The following is a 20,145-nucleotide window of genomic DNA, read 5'->3' as shown; positions in this document are numbered from 1 at the left end:
TTTTATGTATATGAGTGTATTGCCTGCATGTAAGTGCACCCATGTTGTGCAATGCCTGCAGAGGTCAGAGAGGGCATCGGATTCCCCTGAAACTGGAGTTAAGGACGGTTTATAGCCGCCATGTGGGTGCTGGGAATCGAACCAGGGTTCTCTGCAAGAGCAGTCAGTGCTCTTAACCGCTGAGCCATCTCTCTAGCTCTTATTTATTTATTTATTTTTGAGGCAGCCTGTAGCCCCAGCTGTTTTGCTTTTGTTTTTAGAGTGTTTAGGATCAAAGCCAAGGCCTCAAACATGCTAGGGAAGTGCTAGGCTACTGAGCCACATGCCCAACCTTTAGAGACTTAAATTTGTGACTTATCTGCATCTCTATGCTATTTCAAACCATAGGAATGAATATAATCACTTAGGTAGTGAATATAGACAGGAAAGTGGGTGTTGTAAGCTACTCAGCATTTAGAAGGGTTGAAGAAAGACAGAGGAGCCTGCAAAAGAGTCTGAGAAAAAGTAGTCAAGAATGTTAGAAGAAAAACCAAAGGAGTTACACAGTTATGGAAACCAATAGAAAAATAAGTTTCAAGGGCATACAATCAACTTCACTGAAAACTGCAAAGAGGTGAAATAAGGTGAAAACTGAGAAATGACCATTGTATCTAGCAATGTACAACACAATATGGGTGATTTTGGTAAGAGTACTTCAGTAGGGTGGCAGCAATGGACAACAAGAACATATTCAAGGGAGAATGGAGTGAGCAGATAGAAGGAGTAACTGCAGATAACTCTTTCAAGAAGTGCTGATTTAAGGAAGATGGGAAATAGGGTAATAGTTGAAAGGGAATGGATGGTTGGGAACTTCTTAAATTTGAGATTAAAGATATGGAGCATATCTATAAGATGATGAGAAGGATCTGCTAAAAAGGAAAATTTAGTGATGCCAGAGAAAGGAGAAACTGCAAGAGCAAAAAAGTTATTATTATTTTTTTTTTCTTTTGTTTTTTTTGAGACAGCGTCTCCCTGTAGCCCCAGCTGGCCTGGAACTCACTATGTAGACCAGGCTGATCTTGAACTCACAGAAATCTGCCTGCCTCTGCCTCCTGAGTGCTGGGATCAAAGGCATGCACCACCATACCCAGCTAGAACAAAGTTCTTAAGAAAAGGAAATAAGATAGAACTAGCTTCAAGTATGTAAGGATTGGCCTTTTATGGAAATAGAGATCCTTTATAGATTTCAACAGAAGAGAAGGCAAAGCTTATGGGAATAGACATGGACAGCAGGTAAAATGATTTGTAGGTAGGGAGATGAGGAAACTCATGGCTGACTGCTTCTGGTTTTTTTTTTACATCACACTAAAATGCATTCTAATAGGCAGGGTGTGGTTGTGCATGCCTTTATTCTCAGCAGTCAGGAGGCAGAAGGAGGCAGCCTTCTATGAGATCACAAATAGCCTGTTTTACTCCAGGATAGCTGGGGCTACAGGGAGATCCTGTCTCAAAAAGACCAAAAAATTTTTTTACAAAAATTTATTATTTTTATTTTATGTGTATGTGTGTATTGCCTGCATGTAAGTGCACCTGTGTCATGCAATGCCTGCGAAGGTCAGAAGAGGCTGTTGGATCCCTGGGACTGGAGTTATGGACAATTGTTAGCTGCCATGTGGGTGCTGGGATTTGAACCCGTGTCTTCTGCAAGAACAACCAGTGTTCTTAACTGCTGAGCCATCTTGCGAGCCCTGCTTCTGTTTTCTATAGTTCAGGAACTGAAAGTACTGAGCTTATTCCTCTTTGCTACATTGGTAGTTCCTATAACCCCTGTATAGGCCTTCCTCCAGGTTGGCAAACAGGTATTAGGACCATTTTCCTAGGTATGAAAACGTCAGAAATAAAAACTTTTCTTTTTCTTTTTGAGGCAGGGTCTCCTTGTAACCCCAGCTGGCCTTGAACTCACTATGTAGACCAGGTTGGCCTTGGTCTCACAGAGATTCATCTGCCTCTGCTTCTTGAATGCTGGGATTAAAGGTGGGCGCCACGATGCCTGGCCATAAGACTTTTTAATTTAAAATAAGTATATGAAAAAAGCTTTAAAAGCACAGGAGCAGCTACGCTTACTTTTTACCTAGTTTTGTCTGAAAGGCCAAAGCCAAGTTCCTACCAAAATCCTATGACTGGCACAGAAATTACTCTAAGACATTTAGGACTTAGATAAATAAACCTGACTCCCTGAAGAAAGATACTTTCGATTTTTTTTTTTTTTTTTTTTTTTTTTTTTTTTTTTTTTTTTTGTCTTTTTGAGTCAGGGTCTCCCTGTAGCCACAGCTGGCCTGGATTCGCTATGGAGACTGAATGGCCCCGAAATCACAGAGCTCCGCCTGCCTCTGCCTCCCGAGTGCTGGGATTAAAGGTATGTGCCACCATACCAGTTCTAATTTCAATTAAAAAAATTTTATTTATTTTATGTGTATAAGTGTCTTGTCTACATGCACATAAATGTATCACACACATGCAATGCCCACAGAGGCCAAAGTCCATTGTTAGTTAACATGTGGGTGCTAGGAATTGAACCCAGGTCCTTTGGAGAGTAGTAAGTGCTCTTAATCACCTAGCTATCTCTCTAACCGCTAGTTTCAAATTCTTAAGCAGCACGAACTTTTGGGAGAAAAAAACGCATAACAAAATAAGATTGAGGGAACTGTTAGAGAGGGATGTTTGTCCTAGAGACAGACAAAATAGGGCTCCAGTGTCAGAGTCAACACATGCTAGTATATGACTTTAAAGAAAACACAACTTTTCTGAGCTCAGTTTTCTCATCTAAAACTGTGGAGGTGTTAATACCTTACAACAAACCTCTTTTGAGGAGTTTGGAAGAAGTTTTCAAGTTGCTGTGTTTTGTGTAACATGACAACTGGTTGACCAGAATCTATGAACTTTTTAGTTAATATATAACATTTTTGTTCTTCAGAAGTATGACTATCACAGAAGAGACAGTTTATCTAATCCTTTATTTGTCCTTCAGAAAAATGACTGTCACAGAAGAGAAAGTTTACCTAAAATTCTTCATTTTTTTCATTTATTTATTTGGGATGTGTGTGTGTGTATGTGTATGTATGCCGTGGCTCACATATGGAGGTCAGAGGGCAGCCTGCAGGAGTTGGGTCTCTCCTACCATGTGGGTCCCAGGGATTGAACTCAGGTTGTCAGGCTTGGCTGTAAGAACCTTTACCAGTTGAGCCATCTCATTGGCCCTATCTATATAATTAATTTGTTCTTCAGTGAGTATGAATGCATTACAGCAGAAAGACTTTATTTTTTTCTGTACCACAAATAACGAAATCTTCCTCTGTTTCTTTCCAATAAATATACAATACCTCATAGGATTATTATCAAAATAAATAAAGCAATAGGAATATAATCTTTCACACAGAGATTAGTAAACATCATTTAGTAAACTGGTCATTATTAAGAACCCCCAAACCATTAATGTTCCAGATGATATAAAAAAACTTCCCACTCAAACATAAAAGCCTGGTTTACTAGCCTCCAAATAATCCAGTATAATCCTAAAGTGATGAAGCCACACTCCTAAGACTATAAAACACATGCTTCAATAGAGGAGAATTCACTAAAATCCTAAGCTGTGGTATTTTCTTGTGGTATTTTTGTCTTTTGTTTGTTTTCTTCTTGTAGTATTTTTGTATGAGTAAAAGTTTGTTTTCTGGGGCAGGGGGATATAAAGAGCTGTATCAAAACTATCATAATAGGGGCTTGAAGAGATGGCTCAGTGGTTAAAAGCATGTACTATTCTTGCAAAGGACTCCAGTTCTGTTTCTAGCCCCCATGTTGGGCAGCTCACAACCACCTGTAACTCTAGTTCCAGAGGATTCTGACACCTCTGGTCTGTGTTGGTAGCTGCCTGTACCCACAAACACACACACACACACACACACACATATATACATTATTTAAAAAAATAAAATTTTAGGGGCTGGAGAGATGGCTCAGTGGTTAAGTGGACCCGGGTTCAATATCCAGCACCCACATGGCAGCTAACAACCATCTGTAACAATAGTTCCAGGGGATCTGATGCCCTCTTCTGACCTCTGTGGGCATTGTACAACACAGGTGCACTTACATACATGTATGCAATACACTCATAAACATAAAATAAAAATAATAGGGGCTGGAGAGATGGCTCAGCAGTTAAGAACAGTGGCTGCTCTTGCAGAGGATCTGGGTTTGAGTCCCAGCATCCACATGGCAGCTATGACCTGTCCTTAACTCCAGTTCCAGGGGAATCTGAAGCCCTCTCTGACCTCTGCGGCATTGCACGACATGGGTGCACTCACATACATGCAGGCAATACACTCACACACATAAAATAAAAATAATAAATAAAATATTAAGATAAAATTTTAGTTAAAAAAAACCTGTTGGAATAGGGGTTAGAGAGATGGCTCAGTAGTTAAAAGCACTTCCTGCTTTACATGTCAGTTGGCCCACAAACTCCTGTGACTTCAGCTTGCAGGGATCCAATGCCCACAAATAAATAAATTTTGGAAAAAATACTGTTAAAATATACTATATTGGAATTTTTCAATATAACTAAAAAAATGGGTCATGGTTAGGTGGCAAATTCAGGATATGGAAGATTCTGGAAACAGAGAGAAGCTAAGCAGTGCTAGAATTGCAAATCTGGCCTTGAAGTAAGGGAATGAAAAAAAATGATCCAGGATTACCTTAAGAACCTGAAACAGGGCTGGAGAGATGGCTCAGCAGTTAAGAGCACTGACAGCTCTTGCAGAGGACCCGGGTTCAATTCCCAGCTACGAACTGGCGGCTACGAAGTGTCCTTAACTCCACTTCTGAAGCTAAGCAGTGCTAGAATTGCAAATCTGGCCTTGAAGTAAGGGAATGAAAAAAAATGATCCAGGATTACCTTAAGAACCTGAAACAGGGCTGGAGAGATGGCTCAGCAGTTAAGAGCACTGACAGCTCTTGCAGAGGACCCGGGTTCAATTCCCAGCTACGAACTGGCGGCTACGAAGTGTCCTTAACTCCACTTCTAGGGGAATGCTTTTAATCTCAGCACTTGGGAGGCAGAGGCAGGCAGATCTCTGTGAATTCAAGGCCAGCCTGGTCTACATAGGGAGTTCCAGGCCAGCTCGGACTACAGGAAGACCCTGTCTCAAAAAGATAAAATATTTAAAAAAAAAGAAAAAAAAAGAACCTGAAACAGGCCATTCAGGCAGCCACATTTCTTATCAAGTCAAAATATTAAGACTAGTGGTGATTGGAAACAAAAGGTGAAAATAGACATTTATTTGTATTTTAAAGGTCAAGGAATCAAATGAAGTTGGTAAGAAAAAATGAGTGCACAACAGGAACTGGAAAGGGAAGGAGTGGTGGGACTACTGCCAGGGCCACGAGAACCTGTCCTGTAGAAGGCCCAAACTCATTTTGGATTTCTCAGTGGAAATGGTCTGTGGGAAGCTGTTAATATGGGACTCAGTGATGGGAAAGAATATAAGGTTGGGATCATCATATAAGTAAACTTTAAAGCCATGAAGTTTTTAAAGGAGTATAGAGAAAGGAGAACAAAAGGCTGAAGCATTTTCCATTTAAGAGTTGCTTAGAGTGATACAGAAGAGTTGACTCTGGGGAAGCAACAAAAGTGAGGCTAAGCGTTTCTTTTGTTGTTGTTTATTTGCTCTTTTTTGTTGTTTCTTTTTTGTCTTTAAAATTTTTTTTATTTATTATTTTTATTTTATGTGTATGCATGTATTGCCTGTGTGTAGGTAAGTGTCCCTATGTTGTGCAGTGCTTGAGGAGGACAGAAGAGGCTGTCGGATCCCCTGGAACTGGAGTTACAGGCAGTTGTTAGCTGCCATGTGTGCTGGGATTTGAACCCGGGTCTTCTGCAAGAACAACCAGTGTTCTTAACCGCTGAGCCATCTCTTTTGTCTTTTTTGAAACAGGGTCTCCTTGAGCCCCTGCTGGCCTGGAACTCACTATATAGACCAGGCTAGCCTTGAACTCACAGAGAGCTGCCTACCTCTGCCTCCCAAGTGCTGGCACTACAGGCATACACCACCATGCCTGGCCCTGCTTTTCATTTTTTAAGACAGGGTCTCATGTAGCCTAGGTGGTCTAGAACTCAGCATGTGGCTGAAAATGATCTTCAACTCCTGATCTTCCTGCCTCCACCTTCCAAGTGCTGAGATTACAAGTGTGTGCCACCACACCTTGTTCTATACAATGCTGTGGATTGAACCCAGAGCCTCCTGCTTACTGGGAAAGCACCCTACTAGCTAAGCTATATTCCCAGTCCTCCAAGCTAAGTATTTAGAGAGCTAGGTTAGTGCCATGCAACAGAAGGTAAGTGATGGGCTGGAAAGCTGGTACAGCCGTTAAAGGCTCAGGTCACAGCCAAACAGACAGAAGGCAAGTGAACAGGTTTTCTTTCAGCAATGGCCTCTATGTGGGTAACATACATAACAGAATCCTAATGCTAAGCCAAGCACAATGCTGTAGAAGGAACAAAAGTCAGATTAGGAAGCCTCTATAGAACCTAAAATGTCCCATCAGTTAGATTTAACAAGACCCATGCAAACATGGATGGCAAATGTTCACTAACAAGTACTAAGGGCAAGCTGGCAGGATATAGTACCTGTGAGAGATAGGGACTTACCTAACTCATCCCAGAGCTGTCTGCACTTGTCTGTCATGCTTGTTCCTTGCTGCCTCCAGAGTGTAAGCCGTGGGTCAGCCATAAATTGCTCAGTTATAAGTGTCAGCATCCTGGCTCCATTGGAATCTCTCATCCGAAGCATCTCTCGAACCTAACGTGTAAAGAGGGGCAAGAGATTGGTGACTGAATAGCATAAAAAAGGAGAAGGCGAGGGATGGAGATGAGATGAGATGATGCATTTGAGTACAGTGTATCCAAAGAGACAGAAAGAAAGCCTTTTGGTTCTGTAACAAGATCTCTACTTATACCAAGAAAGCCTGTTGCACACAATGAGATACCACTTCAAACACATTAGGATGGTTAGAATAAAAAAAAAAATTGTAACTGTATTGTCCTGGATGTAAAAAAAATCAGAATCAATCTATTGTTCATGGAACTATAAAATGAGGCAGACATCTAGGAAAATCACCTATGTAGAACTTGTACAAGAATATTAATAGAAACATTATTTATAGTAGCAAAAGATGAAAACAATCCAAATATCTACTGACAGACAAAGGCTAAATAAAATGTAGGTTATCTACACAATGGACTATTACTTAAGCATAAAAAAGAAATGGGTGTACAGATTCATGCTAGAATACAGATGAACCTTTAAAACATCAGGTAAGAAGTGAAAGAAGCCAGTTACAAAACACGACATTACTACATATATGACCTATTATCTGAAGGTCCAGAACAGGGAAAATCACAGAGTCACAAAATAGATGAGGTAGCTGAGGGCTTAGGGGTACAGAGGTAGGAGGTGGAGATGAAGGATAAGAGAGGGTATTGGAGATCAGGCTGTTACCTAATTTAAGTTACTCCATATTGTATAAAACATTATCTTTCAGGCTCTACTGAGCCCCGAGTGACTCCAGTTTATAAAATAGCAGTTTGATCCATTTTTTAAAAAGGTTTTATATATATATATATATGTATTGATATGTATTGGTCTTTCTGAAGTAGGGTCTCCCTGTCACCCCAGCTGTCCTGGAACTCACTATGTAGACCAGGCTGGCCTTGAACTCACAGAGATCCTCCTGCCTCTGCCTCCAGAGTGCTGGGATTAAAGGTGTGTGCCACCACGCCTGGCCTAAAATATTTTATGTATTATTTTTATGTGTATAAGTGTATTGCCTGCACATATGTAAGTGCACTCATGTTGTGCAATACCTGCAGAAGTCGGAAGAGGGCATTGGATTCCCTGGAACTAGAGTTACAGATGGTTGTTAGCCATCATGTGGGTGCTGGGAACTGAACCTGGGTCCTCTGCAATAGCAGTCTGTACCCTTGACTGCTAAGCAATCTCTCTAGCCCCAGTTTGTTCCATTTTGAATGCAAATGCTGATACAGAGTAACTCTACTTTTTGTTTGTGTAAGTAAACAACTACCATCTGTCCAGCATAAACCACAAGGTACACACTAATAATTTATTTACTGCAAACAAAATATTAATACCTATAAACTTATCAAACCAAACCAGGGGGCTGGAGAGTTGGCTCAGTGGCTAACAGCAGTGGCTACTCTTGCAGAGGGCATGGGTTTGATTCCCAGCATCCATATGGCAGCTAACAACTATCTGTAACTCCAGTCCCAGGGGAATTTGACACCCTCTTCTGACCTCAGAGGGTATTGCACAACATGGATGCACTTACATGCAAGCGATTTATTAAAAAATAAATATTAAGGGCCGGGCGTGGGTGGCGCACACCTTTAATCCCAGCACTCGGGAGGCAGAGGCAGGTGGATCTCTGTGAGTTCCAGGCCAGCCTGGTCTACATAGTGAGTTCCAGAACAGCTGGGGCTACAGGGAGACCCTGTCTCAAAAAGACCAAAAAAAAAAAATATTAAAAAACCAAACCAGGGCACATGATCACATCAAAACCATATTAGAAAAAGCAGGCCTGTGAACACCAGATCAACAGATGACACAACATTCTTACCTGGGTCACACAAAAGGAGCAACACTTGCGGGCGTGGTGGTACACGCCTTTAATTCCAGCACTTGGAAGGCAGAGGCAGGTGGATCTCTGTGAGTTCAAGGCCAGCCTGGTCCATATAGTGAGTTCCAGGACAGCTGGGGCTACAGAGAGACCTTGTCTCAAAAAAAAAAAAAAGGCCAAAAAAGAAAAAAAGGAGGAACACTTAATAATGGGGTACAGTGGCACCTACAAACCCATCACCAGGCCAGAAAGGTATAAAGTAATCAGTAGGTGAATGAACTGACTTTGCCTCTGATGCTTCAGCTCAGTACAATTCCCCTGATGGGCAATGCCCACTTGGATTGCTGTTCTGTCTGATTCAGTTCTTCATCTTGAACCAGTTCTACACTTGGAACCAGCTCTGCATCTCAGAACAGTTCTGTGACTGGGTTCTTTTTTAAAAACATTAATTAATTAATGTGTATGAGTGTTTTGCATGCATGTATGTAAGTGCACTCATGTCATGCAAAGCCTGTGGAGGCCAGAAGGGGGCATTGGAGTCCCTGGAACTGGAGTTACAGATGTTTGTTAGCCACCATGTGGATGCTGGGAATCGAACCTGTGTCCTCTGCTAGAGCAGCCAGTGCTCTTAACCACTGAGCCATCTCGCCAGTCCCATGACTGGGTTCTTTTGAAAAATATTTATTTATTTTATGTGTATGAGTGTTTTGTATATAAGTGCACCCATGTTGTACAATGACCATGGAGGCCAGAAGAGGGTATTGGATTCCCAGAACTGGAGTTACAGATGGTTGTTAGACACCATGTGGGTGCTAGGAACCAAATGTGTGGCCTCTGCTAGAGCAGCCAGTGCTCTTAACCACTGAACCATCTCTCCAGTCCCCTGTGTGTTCTTATGTCACTATCTTGTGTGTGTGTGTGTGTGTGTGTATGTGTACATACATGTATGTGCATGTTTGTGTGGAAGTTAGAAGACAGCCATGGGAGTTGTTCCTCAGATGCCTTCCAGCTTTTGTTTGAGATACACAGTTTCACTGACCTGAAACTTTGCTAAGTGGGCTAGGCTCACTGGCCATTGAGCTTCAGAGCTCCACCTGTCTCCACCTCCCATTTGACCAGCATTGCTGGGGATTACAGATGTGGTTTGACAACTGAACCATTTCCCCACCACCAGTGACTCTCTTTGCATCTGTATCAGCTTTCTACTCTTGACATCAGTGAAGTCTCATAGACTCTTTAAGTCTCTTTAATTTGGTAGTCAAAAAAGTTAAAGCATTCCCTTCTAGCACATGCATATATTGCATATGTGTTTATAAAATTGCATGATGTATGATCTGAGTTAATGTTAGTAATTAAGATTGGAATAAAAGCAATTGTGGGGCCAGCTAGATGGCTCAGTAGGTAAAGACACTTGTCAGGCAAACCTCTGAAACCTAGGTAATGTGCTATGGCATGTGCCTCCCCCTCTTCATAATAAACTTTTAAAACATGTTTAAAACTAATTGCAATGTCATGACTACTAAGTGAAATCTGTACTATGTGGTGAATTAAAGCCAACAAAATTGACATTACGTGTGAATTTTTCAATAAATTTTGACATTTATTGTGGAAAGACAACCATCTTGGTTTATGTTTCTGACACAGCTCACTATGACAGATAGGTGAGGGTATGAAGTTTCTTTCTGAGGTGATGAAAATGTTAACTGTAGTGATGGCTACAGACTGTGAATATACCAAAAAGCAACAACAGAAACAACTACTGAATTGTATACTTTAGTCTTGCACATGCTAGGCAAGCATTCTATCACTGACCTACATTTATAGCCAAACTTGTACACATTATATGGGTAAACCATATCATACATGTATTATAACTCAGTAAAGGTATTAAAGGAAAGAGAGAAAAACAAACAAACAAACAAACAAAATCAAACAAACAAGCCAGCTTTCTTGGTATAAAAGCCTCCAGTTTCAAAATACTCTCCAGGAGTACTGTTGACATGCTAGTCTCTGAGGCTTCATTAGGTAGCCCCAGGTTCAATGCAGAGAGAAGATGGTTTCCTCGCTGAAGTTCTCAAGCAATGTTAGCTCATTCAAAGAGTAAAGCAGAAGGAATAGACTATGAGGAGGGGGTGGTTGGGCTCCATGGTGCAGCCTGTTCATGTGGGCTCTGCTTACCTCCTCCTGCTAGGTTTTAAGCATTCAGGACAGCAAGGTGAAGTAAACTAGGTACAACACCTGAAGGCAGAAGTGTGGTGAGCCCACTTTGTTTACTTAAAAGAAACAAACCCTTTTATCTTACCTTGGCAAACATTGAATTGAGCTGCTTTCCAGAGCCATAGTAACCCCCCTGGGAGAGAAAAAGCTTCACTTGTTCTTTCACTTGTTCTTCATCCAAATGCCAACAATTCTCATCATCAATGCTGGCCCCAGCTGTGGGGTCAGGGGCACCTGTGAGGAATGGGGACAGTGAAATTCTCTAAATTCACATGCTATGCACTCAGTGGAATGGCACTTTATGAGCATATTCAAATCTAGAGTTGTTCTGTTCTAATACGTGCTTTGACAACTGTGTAAGACTAATGCTAGTTTCATGTTCATGTAAGTCACAGCTTATTCTCTTAAAGTCTATGAAGATTATCCAGAGGAGAAAAGCCTAGAATGAAATACACATGAAATATCATTAAATCTATATTTGGCTTTTGTCCTATATTTCACAGCACACAACTCTTAAAGTCCTCGGGATTTTCAGAGTGACAGGTGTCTTTGTGTGTACTAACGAGTTGCTGATGACAGGCAAGACAAGCTGGACAGCTTCAGGCTTGGCTCTGCTCACCAAGGCAGGATTAGAGAGTTGGGATTTTAGCCCTATACCTCAACCTCTGAGGAGGAGAGTCCTGAAGGTTAAGTTGCTCACCAATGGTCAATGACTTCATCAATCATGACTATGTAATGACACTGCCACAAAAACTCAATAGGATAGAATTTGTAGAGCTTCCAGATAACAGAACAGAACTTGGGGGAGGTTTCTTGAGAGTAGCCTATTTGGAAAAGGTATGGAAGCATGGCCTCTCCACATAGGCCTTGTCCTATGCAGTTTTTTTTTAGTAGCATCTTTTGTAATAAATCTATAAATGTAAGTAAAATGTTTCCTTGATTCTGTGAACTACTCCCAGCAAATTAATTGGACTTGAAGAGAGGATTGTGGGATCCCTGATTTATAGTCAGTCAATCAGCAGTCAGTCAGCCAGCCATAAGCTAAATCAACCTGGGGCTTGTGACTGGCTTCTGAAGTGGGGTAGAGGTGAGAAACCATTTTGGGGCTCGAGCCTTCAACATGTGGCCTCTTATATCATCTCCAAGTCATTAGTACCAGAAATGGGGATTAAAGGACATTTTGGTGTCTGCTCCAGAATTGGTTGGCTGGTGTGGAGAAAAAAAAAATCCTCTAACAGTTGGTCACAGAAGTACATTGTGTTGTGTTCTGAAGGCGTCTAAGTAGGAGAAATTCAGTTTGTTTTTTCTCTATATCCTCAAAACACAGGAGGAAAATAGTAATTCTCCCCCATAGGTGATGTTTATTACTTTTTTCTTTTTGCTTCTTTGAATTTCAAACCTATATTAATGCACATTTATTATTTTTTAAACTAAAAATATTTTTTTGTCTTTTTGAGACAGGGTCTCCCTGTAGCCCCAGCTGTCCAGGAACTTGCTATGTAGACCAGGCTGGCCTTGAACTCACAGAGATCCACCTGCCTCTGCCTCCCATGTGTTGAGATTAAATGTGTGCACCACCACATCCATCCCTCTTTTCATTTTTTAAGGACAATGTCTCATGTACCCCAGGCTGACCTGAACTCACTATGTAGCCGAAAATGACCTTAAACCCCCGATCCTCCTGCCTCCACCTTCCAAGTGCTGGGATGACAGGTGTGTGCCACTGTGCAGTTTTATGCAGTGCTGGGGATCAAAAAGGGCTTGGTGCATGCTAGGTTTGAGACAGGGTCTCCCTGTAGCCCCAGCTGTCCTGGATTCACCATGGAGACCAGGCTGGACTCCAACTCACAGAAATCCGCCTGCCTCTGCCTCCCAAGTGCTTGGATTAAAGGCGTGCACCACCACACCCGGCTGTTTGTTTGCTTTTAGAGAAAGGGTCTCACTAGCCCCAGCTGGCCTGGAACTCTCTGTGAAGACCAGGATCTTACAGAGGTCCACTTACCTATGCTTCCCAAGTGCTGGCATTACAGGGGTACATTACCACACCCAGCCCCCAAACCATATTTTTAGTCAGGCATGGGTACACGTCTATAATCCCAGCTCTCAGGATGTGGAGGCAGGAGGATCAGGAGTTCAAAGCCATCCTTGGCTACATAGTGAGTTTAAGGTCAGCCTAGGCTATATGAGACCATGTTATCAAACATACAATATAATATAAAAACGTTATATTATATTTCATCATAAAATTATTTCTTAAAAGCATAACAGAGTTGTATACGAGATGATATGATACTATAGATTTATATTCAACATCCTTCATATATATCTGGGCTTACCTTAGCAAAACCACTTAAAACACAGTTATAATTATTTATACATCCCTCTTCCCTGGTAGTCTATTGGTTCCTTGTTCACATGTCAATCTCTAAATTCAGCTGAATCATTTATCAGTAGTGTTGGTACTGGTGAGTGACAAGCATTTTGGAAATGCTTGCGGAATGTTTTAGAACTGAATCTTCACTGTCTTCTAGAATCCAGTGGTAAGTGTTTAGAAACCTGCCTCCAGGGCTATATATATATTTGTGTGTATGAGTGCCTGCATGTATGTCAGTACACCTGTGTGTGCAATGCCTGTGGAAGACAGAAGGCAATGAATTCCCTGGAACTGGAGTTATGGATAATCGTTAGTCACCATCTGGGTGCTGGGAACTGAATCCAGGTTTTCTGCAAGAGCAGCCAGTGCTCTTAACTGCTAAACCATCTCTCCATCCCTAAAAATAAATCTTAAAGTGAAGAAATTAAAGTTTAGACAGGGTCACTAAATAGATGGAAAGGATATAAGCCAGGATTTGTATGTTGGTCTCTCTTTAAAGTCTGTGTTCTTTACTATAGTCTATTACATTACTAGCCCCCAGCTTCATATTGCTTGATCCAGCAACCGGTTTTAGGACTTTTGATCATAAGCTGATGGTGTGCTTGAAGACAGCCAAATCCCACCCTTCTTGGGCCACTCTGCTACAAAGAACACAAGATAAGTTAGAATAATGCAATCTGGGGCTGGAGAGATGGCTCAGCAGTGAAGAACACTGGTTGTTCTTGCAGAAGATCTGGATTTGAATCCCAGCACCCACATGGCAGATAACTGCCTGTAACTCCAGTCCCAGGGGATCCAAAAGCCTCTTCTGACCTCCACGGGCACTGCACGACACAGTTGCACTTACCTACATGCAGGCAACACACACACACACACACACACAAAATAAAAATAATAAATAAAAATTTTAAAAAAGTTAAAAAAAAGAAGAATTCAATCTTCCCATTGTGAAGATCAACTGAGTTCTTAAAAATACCTAGTGTACCTTCTGGGACTGGAGAGATGGCTCAGTGGTTAAGAGCACTGACTGCTCTTTCAGAGGACCTGGGTTCGATTTCCAGCACCCACATGGTGGCTATGAACTGTCCTTAACTCCAGTTCCAGGGGAATCCGAAGCTCTTCTGACCTCCAAAGCATTGCATGACATGGGTGCATTCACATACATGCAGGCAATACACTCATATACATAAAATAAAAATAATAAATAAAATATTTAAAAAATACCTAGTGTACCTTCTATAGAATAACCTGCTAAGATAGAGCTGAGACATTACAATCTTAAAACTTACTAACAGATTTCACCTAAAATGATTTTTGGTCTCCTGCTAGGTGGTTATAATAAACAAAAAAGTCAGACGAGGTGGTGCATGCCTTTAATCCCAACATTTGAGAGGCAGAGGTGGGTGGATCTCTGAGATCCAGGCTAGCCTGGTCTCCACTGCCAGTTCCAGGCCAGCTGTGGCTACAGGGAGATCCTGTCTCAAAAAGACAAAAAAAGTTGGTTATGGTGGCACATGCCTTTAATCTCAGCAAGAGGCAGAGGCAGGTGGATCTCTGTGAGTTCCAGGTCAGCTGGGGCTACCTTAAAAAAAAAAAAAAGTCTGGGGCAGGAGGATTCCTTTAATTCAGGAATTCAGGGCTAGCTTAAGCAATAGAGTGAGAACCTATCTCAAAATAAATAAAACAAGCCAACAATCAATATTTACAAAGGGCCTGATAATGTAACAGAACTTGTGCCAAATACTGAATGTTTAATGATAAACAAAGCTGATATAGTCACTGTGCTCTTGGAGATTTTGGGGAGAGAGATGATAAGCAAATAATCATATGCATACTTTTTTCTGTTATGCTAGAGACTGAACCCAGGGCGTTGTACATACTAGCAAGAACTACTTCCCCAGATCACCACATATATACATTTTTATGTGAAAAGAAAGGTCAAAGTAGGCTTCTCTATGAAAATGGCACCTGAGGAATGGATGGGAGTGATGGAAATACCATGTGTATTTGTTGTTCAAAGGACAGCATGAAGTCATAAAGTACTTGGTAATTAAATACAACTATAATGGGAAGGGAGGAGGCTAGTCTCTCAAAATATTATGTAAAAATATAGGCAAAAGCCAGTTCATGCAATGTTTTATGGACTAAAGAATTTGGGCTTTATCCTACTAGTAGCAGACCAGTGCAGAATTTTATCTATTATTATTTTGGTTTTCTTCTTTTTTTGTGGCTTTTTAAAGACAGGGTCTCCCTGTAGCCCCAGCTGCTCTGGAACTCACTATGCAGACCAGATTGGTCTTGAACTCACAGAGATTTGCCTGCCTCTGCCTCCCAAGTGCTGGGACTAAAAGTGACACCACCACGCCTGGCTATTATTTTGTTTTTTTGAGACAGGGTTTCACTATGTAGCATTGGCTGGCCTGGAACTCCCTATGTAGACCAGGCTTGCCTAAAATTCAGAGCTCCACTTGCCTCTGCCTCGCAAGTTCTGAAATTAAAGATGTATAACACCAAGCCTGACCATTGCAGGATTTCAAAATAAGAAACAGCATGACAATATCTGTAGTTACAGAAAAATCATCATTGGATGGTTATATGGAGGACAGAATACAGGGAAGCAATGTGGCAATCTCGGTGAAAGATTATAATGGTTTGATTTAGAGAGACGGTGCTATAAATAGAAGTGAAAAAATCATGAAACATTTAAGATTTAAAATGAATAAATTTTGCAATGGAGAGCATGTAGAAAGAAAAAGGTGTCAGAGATGACTACAAGGTTTCTATCAGTGTCTAGGGGGTGGTGCTAATTGTTGAGAGAGTGACTATAAGAGAAGGCTAAGCAACTTTGAAAAAGTAGGCTATAGCCAGGGTGTAATTCAGTGGTAGAACACTGGCTGTTCTTCCAGAGGACCTGGGTTTGATTCCTAGCACCCACATGGTAGTATAACTTCCAGTTCCAGAGGATCCAACACCTTCTTCTGGCCTCTGTGGGCATTGCACACACATTGCACTTACATCATGCAGGCAGAATACTTATACACACAAAATTAAAAGAATAAATAAATTGATTTTTGTGGCCTTTTTGAGACAGGGTCTCCCTGTAGCATCAGCTGTCCTGGAAAGTCACTATGTAGGCCAGGCTGGCCTTGAACTCACAGAAATCCATCTGCCTCTGCCTCCTGAGTGCTGGAATTAAAGGTGTGCACCACCACACCCAGCCTATAAATAAAATATTTTAAAAATAAGAAATAGTCATTTCTTACTTTAAATCTTCTGGTGGCCTACTATTACTATTAGGATAAAGTCCAATCTATAAAACCATAAAACATTGTGTGAGTTGGCTTTTATCTCAGGAGGCTGTATAATGAGACCTGTCTTGAGAGAGTTTTTAGATCTGAGGAACCAATTTTTATTTTATTTTATTCTATTTTTTGGTCTTTTTGAGACAGGGTCTCCTTGTAGCTCCAGCTGACCGGGAACTTGCTATGTAGACCAGGCTGGCCTCTAACTCACAGAGATCCACCTGCCTCTGCCTCCCAAGTGCTGGGATTAAAGGCATGTGCCACCACACCCGGCCCAATTTTTCATTTTTTTAAAAAATGTAACCATTGCTGGGCATGGTGGTGCAGGCCTTTAATCCCAGCACTCAGGAAGCAGAGGCAGGGGGATCATTGTGAGTTCAAGGCTAGCCTGGTCTAAAAAGTGAATTCAGGTCAGCTGGGACTACAGGGAGACCCTGTCTCAAGAAGACCAAAAAAAAAAAAAAGTAACCATCTTCTGCTTCTCTGGGTGGCACAACCCCCCAGCCTCTCTCCTGGGTAAGTCCAGATGCGCCCACCACACCTTGACTCCCCCAGCCTCATTCACCCTCCCAGCTCCCCTGCCCCATCTCTCCTCCTAGCCTGGGTACTGGTCCATTTCTTGTCTTGGCACCCCAGACACCAGGGCTGACCCCTCCGCCCGGAACCATCACTGCTTCCTGATCTTTTGCATCCAGACCAACCCAGTTCCTTCTCGAGGTCCCCAAGAGCCTTCTGGGCCTGGTCCTGCCCTCACCTCCTTCTGCTTTCCTGGGTGTCACAGCCACCAGCTGCCCAAGTCCAGCATTTTCCTGGGCCCTGCTCCCAGGCCAGTCTAGCCCTCAAATTCCTGAGTACAACATTTTTCTTGGCGGGATCCACACCTTAGGAGGAAGCTTGAGAGCATCTGATCCTCATCTGACTTGGGCCTCTGTGGGAACTCCTGAAGACAAAAGCAATCTGGCCACTCCAATATAAAATCAAAAGAGAGAACCGAAGCCTAGACCAAAGAGCTTTTCATGCCCAACAAGCCACAAAGACAAATAAAATTTACAAAAAGAAGCAGACCTAAACTTGAAGGCCTGAGACTCACACAAGAATCAGAAACTACAAAAGAAATTCACATGTCAAAGTCACAGAGAAAAAATAATAAAATGAAAAACCAAAATAACATATCTCTACCAAATACCAAGTCTTCTAGGGGAGTACAGTGAGAACCCCTTAGAGATAACTCAGGACATGAAACTCAAAAGAACAATTATAAACATGATAAAAGAATTCAGTGAATTTAAAGAACACACAAACAAAGAAATCAAAGAACTGAAGGAAAATAGGGATAAACATCTGGATGAATTCAGAAAAGAGCTAGAAATATTGAAGACTACTCAGGCTGAAATGAAGAAGGAAGTGAAACACTCAGTAAGCCAATTAGAAATGACAAGAGAAAGCCTCACCAATAGGATGAATGAAATGGAAAACAGAATATCAAGACTGGAAGATAAAGTGGATGAACTAGACCACTCAAGCAAAGATTATGAAAAATTTAAGAAAACACAAGAATGGAATATGCAGGAATTATGTGACACCATAAAAAGACCAAACTTACGAATCATAGGCATACAAGAAGAAGAATCTCAAGATAATGGTATACACCAGATTTTCCAAAAGAATTGTAGAAGAAAATTTCCCAAAATTAAAGAAAGACATGCTCATACAAATACAAGAAGCATATAGAACACCAAATAGACAGGACCAGAAAAACTCTCCACGGCACATCATAGTAAAAACACTAAATATACAGAACAAAGAGAGAATACTGAAAGCTGCAAAAGACAAACAACCAGTCGCATATAAAGGAAAACCCATTAGGATTACAGCTGAAATTTCATTGCAAACTATGAAAGCCAGAGAGCCTGGACCAAAGTACTCCCGGTTTTAAATGACCACAGAGGAAGAATTAATATTGTGAAAATGACCATCCTACCAAAAGCCATTTATAGATTCAATGCAATGCCAATCAAAATACCCATGACATTTTTCACAGAATTGGGAAAAACCATATTAAGATTCATATGGAAGCACAAAAGACCTCGGATAGCCAAGGCAACCCTGAGCACTAAGAGCAATGCCAGGGCGATTACTATACCAGATTTTAAACTGTATTACAGAGCTATAGTCATAAAATCAACATAGTACTTGCACAATTAGACCCATAGATCAATGGAAGAAAACTGAAGACCCAAATATGAGTACATGTAATTTCAGCCACCTGATATTTGACAAAGGGGCCAAGAACATTCACTGGAGGAAAGACAGCATGTTCAGCAAATGGTGCTGACAAAACTGGATCTCCACCTGTAGAAGAATGAAACTAAACCCCTTTCTTTCACCATGCACAAAAGTCAATTCCAATGGATCAAAGACCTCAATGTCAAGCCTGAAACTCTGAAACTCTGAAACTCTTAGAAAAAAACATTGGCAAAAACCTACAAGATATAGGTGTAGGAAAGGATTTTCTAAACCAGACATCAATTGCTCAGGAAACAAGGTCAAGAATCAACAAATGGGACCTCATTAAACTAAAAAGCTTCTGTACATCAAAGGAGGCAAGCAGGGAAGTGAAGAGAAAACCCACAGAATGGGAGAGAATCTTCACCAGCAACACATCTGACAGAGGTTTAACATCCAGAATATATAACGAACTCAGAAACAGAGAATCAAGAAAGGACGTGGTGGTGCACGCCTTTAATCCCAGCACTTGGGAGGTAGAGGCAGGTGGTTGAGAAAATCTTCACCAGCGACACATCTGACAGAGGTTTAACATCCAGAATATATAATGAACTCAAAAAACAAAGAATAAAGAAAGGAAGGAGATGGGCTAAGAAGCTGAACAGAGAGTTCTCAAAAGAAATAAAGATGGCTAAGTAGCATCTTAAAAGATGTTCAGTGCTATTATAAAGTCATCAGGTGGATTTCAGTGGTAATGTTTATCACCTCTACTAATTAACACAACATAAATTTCCATGCTTCCTCCTCAAATATAATACATTTTTTATTTGTTGATTTTTTTTTGGTGTGTGTATATCACATAGAACATCCCAAACCATCTTGTTCAACTACACACCCACTTCCCAGATGGCACTCCCCGATAGCCTTCCTCCCCTGACTAGAGCCCTTATACTCTGTTATCCCTGCTATTGTCTGCTGTGTTGTTGGACCCACAGCCATTCCCCACTACTTGTCCATCTGGTGAATCTAGTCAGCCTACCTAGGGGTCTTTGTTTTAGGAACGTCAGCTGTTCCTCATCTAGCAGCAATCAGTTGTCAATAACTCTTGCTCTGGAGTGTGTTACTGAATATGTTAAAGCTGTAATGAAATGCTTCTTCTAATCATGTGGTTATTAAATTAAAAAAAATTTTTTAAAAATAAACTTTAAAAAAAAGATGTTAAACATCAATAGTAATTAGGGAAATGCCAATTAAAACCACTTTAAGATTTCATCTTACCCTAGCCAGACTGGCTAAGATCAAGAGAACAAATGATACCAAATGTTGGAGAGGATGTGGGGAAAGGGGAACACTCATCCACTG

At 41.2% G+C, this 20,145-nt stretch overlaps 1 protein-coding gene across 1 annotated transcript in view; it reads right to left on the bottom strand.

Moving 5' to 3' along the window:
• LOC103739874 (zinc finger SWIM domain-containing protein 5) overlaps positions 1–20,145 on the bottom strand; it is a 46,542-nt gene that overhangs the window by 20,427 nt on the left and 5,970 nt on the right. Inside the window, exons 2-3 of the mRNA XM_008840345.2 lie at positions 10,967–11,115; positions 6,680–6,830 (exon numbers count right to left, since the gene is read on the bottom strand). Coding sequence (XP_008838567.2) covers positions 6,680–6,830; positions 10,967–11,115 — 300 coding nt within the window. The remainder of the gene's footprint in view (positions 1–6,679; positions 6,831–10,966; positions 11,116–20,145) is intronic.

The sequence above is a fragment of the Nannospalax galili genome, unplaced genomic scaffold (genome assembly GCF_000622305.1).
Source record: "Nannospalax galili isolate Female #2095 unplaced genomic scaffold, S.galili_v1.0 scaffold2261, whole genome shotgun sequence".
Lineage (NCBI taxonomy): Eukaryota > Metazoa > Chordata > Mammalia > Rodentia > Spalacidae > Nannospalax > Nannospalax galili.
This window is presented reverse-complemented; position numbering and strand designations above follow the sequence as displayed.